Source organism: Alosa pseudoharengus, unplaced genomic scaffold, assembly GCF_046254945.1.
Source record: "Alosa pseudoharengus isolate Yale_2024_CS ecotype anadromous, Long Island Sound unplaced genomic scaffold, YU_APseudo_1.1 YU_APseudo_1.1_scf_22, whole genome shotgun sequence".
In the NCBI taxonomy this organism is placed as follows: domain Eukaryota; kingdom Metazoa; phylum Chordata; class Actinopteri; order Clupeiformes; family Clupeidae; genus Alosa; species Alosa pseudoharengus.
In genome coordinates, this window is record NW_027468680.1 from 16,618,966 (window position 1) to 16,621,521 (window position 2,556).

The 2,556-nt window shown below is 42.6% G+C and overlaps 1 protein-coding gene across 1 annotated transcript in view; it reads right to left on the reverse strand.

The window, feature by feature from the left end:
* The window catches only part of gphna (gephyrin a), a gene marked incomplete in the record, with an annotated part of 65,532 nt that overhangs the window by 36,806 nt on the left and 26,170 nt on the right, over positions 1–2,556 (reverse strand). The window contains 2 exon segments of the mRNA XM_076300783.1: positions 1,666–1,758; positions 2,531–2,556. Of these exon segments, the coding sequence (XP_076156898.1) occupies positions 1,666–1,758; positions 2,531–2,556 (119 nt within the window).

The window sequence follows — 2,556 nt, forward strand, 5'->3', positions numbered from 1 at the left end:
GACATGTAGCTATACTCCAACAGGGGGAGTGCTTTCTACACAAATGATGCCTGCTTGCCCCTCTGAAGATGCCCTGCTGTTTAAGTGGTGGGCAGTGAGTGGTTTTGCATTACACAAGAATTAGAGCCTCAGTCATTTGAATCAGTCATATATCTAGAGTGTATTTAAGGTACATTATACAACAGATGTGAGTGTACCCCTATGCAATATCACTTAAATGTCAAATGATTTATACATTTTATTGTCTTTCATTAATTGCGTTATTCTCTCTTATGAACAATCAAAAAACGATACTACAAAATGTCTTAAAGTAGAAACTCGATGCAACAAATGTGAATAAACATGTGATCGCTAACTGGGTTTCCATTCAGCTCATTGCAAACTGAATGTGCATTCATGAAGATTTCTATCCAGTGTGTTATGGGAATTAAAATGATCTAATCAAGGGAAGAGGTCCAAACAGCTGGTGGGATCAAAACGTGAGGTCGCCAGGACAACGTTGCCGGAAACACGTAGGTAGGTAGAAATGCAACAAATGCCTTTATACCTAGTATGTGAATTGAGAGAAAATCCACCCTCTTCTAGCGAATTGAATTTTGACTTTCGCTAGACTTTCGGACAGTGCCAGTCAACCTTTATGGACAACGTCCAAAGAAAGAAAAAAAACATACCTACTAAACTTTTCTAAAGAACATGAAAAGAATACAGATAAATATTGGGAGGATTTTCCTTGGTCAGATGAGACCTGGCCAGGACGACCCCAGTGAATGCAAAATAGTCCCGACAGTGAAGCACAGAGGTGGGAGTGTGTCGATATGGGGCTGCATGATGATCTAGAGATGGCATCAAGAATGTCTGTGGATATACCAGAATACTGGCTGGCAAGGAGACTCCCAAAGGCTTGGCAGAGGAGGAATATTCTAGCATGATACCAACCCAAAAGCACACTGCCAAAATAATACTAAAGTTTCTAAAGACCTGGCCAAGTATGTCAACTGACTCCTAGAATAGAATTTTTGTTCAAAGAACTTTCAGCATTTCAATATGTGATGACGTCATGTACAGTCCTGCATGCATGCATAAACACATCCACAGTTAGCCGCAGTAAAACCAATTACTGGTTTTGAATCCAAACATACTGAACACACACACACACACACACACACAGTTATGATGCTGCGTGCCCTTGAGTTGAATGGCAGTTCAAACACACACATTAGTTGCAGAGGGGAGGGAGATGGTATGGATCAAAGAATAAAAGACAGACAAAAGAGAGAGAGAGAGAGAGAGAGATAGAGAGAGGATATAGAGATTCTCTGGAGAATGTGTAAAATTATTCTTTTTCTCCCCAACTACATATGTTCATGCAGGCAGTAGAGACAAGAACAGAGAGAGAGAGAGAGAGAGAGAGAGAGAGAGAGAGAGAGAGAGAGACGCACACACAGACACAACTCTACATGTATGCTCTCACATAAACAGTCACACATGCACACAGACACAGAGACATGCACACAGGGACAGAGAAGTAAAGCAGACAAGCACATTTAACACACACACACACACACACACACACACACGCACACACACACACACACACACACACACCCATGCACATGCAGTCACACTCACATGGACACAAACACAAAGGGGGGGGTCGTCCTGTACCTCGGGGGTGACATCACGTGGGGCAAAGCCAGTCCCTCCGGTGGTCAAGATGAGGTTGAGCTCCTTCTCATCGCACCAGTCCACCAGGGTTTCCTGTACCATCACACACACACACGCACGCACACACACACACACAAATGCACACACGCACGTGCACGCACATGCTCACAGGCGCACACACTCGCACACACACACACACACACACACACACACACACACACACACACCTTTGAGTGCTTTCCCAATCAAAAGTGATCTTGAGCAAGGCCATTAACTTCATTAATCCAACATTAACATAAATATGTATCTATACAATAATCAGTGTATCATGTCACATAACATCACATCTAATCACATCTAATCAGCGTTCCTAGCTACAGGTATTCCATTCATAAGTGTTCTCTTCTGCTTAATGATCTGTAGACGCTACAGTTCAATTTGTGATGAGAGACCCTTATACAAACGTATTCCATTGAGGTTTGGTTACAACTCGGGCTTGATAACTAAGCCATGCGTGTGCTTTCATGGTGCCTTGTGACTGGAGACACCATGCTATGCTATCATCTCTCCTCCCCATCTGACTGAGTTACACTTGAGGAAATGCGAAGAGAAGGGAAAACACACACACATATACACCCACACAGACGCAAACACACACATACATCATTAATATTCTAGTTCTCGTATGGGAAGATCATGGAAGTCTAAAAATAGAAATGTGTGCTGAGTGGTGGAGAGGGAGAGTGAGTGAGAAAGTGAAAGAAAGAAAGAAAGAAAGAAAGAAAGAAAGAAAGAGAGAGAGAGAGAGAGAGAGAGAGAGAGAGAGAGAGAGAGAGAAAGAAGGAAAAAAAGCAGAGAGATTTACCTTGATCTCATCTATTTCATCAGGGA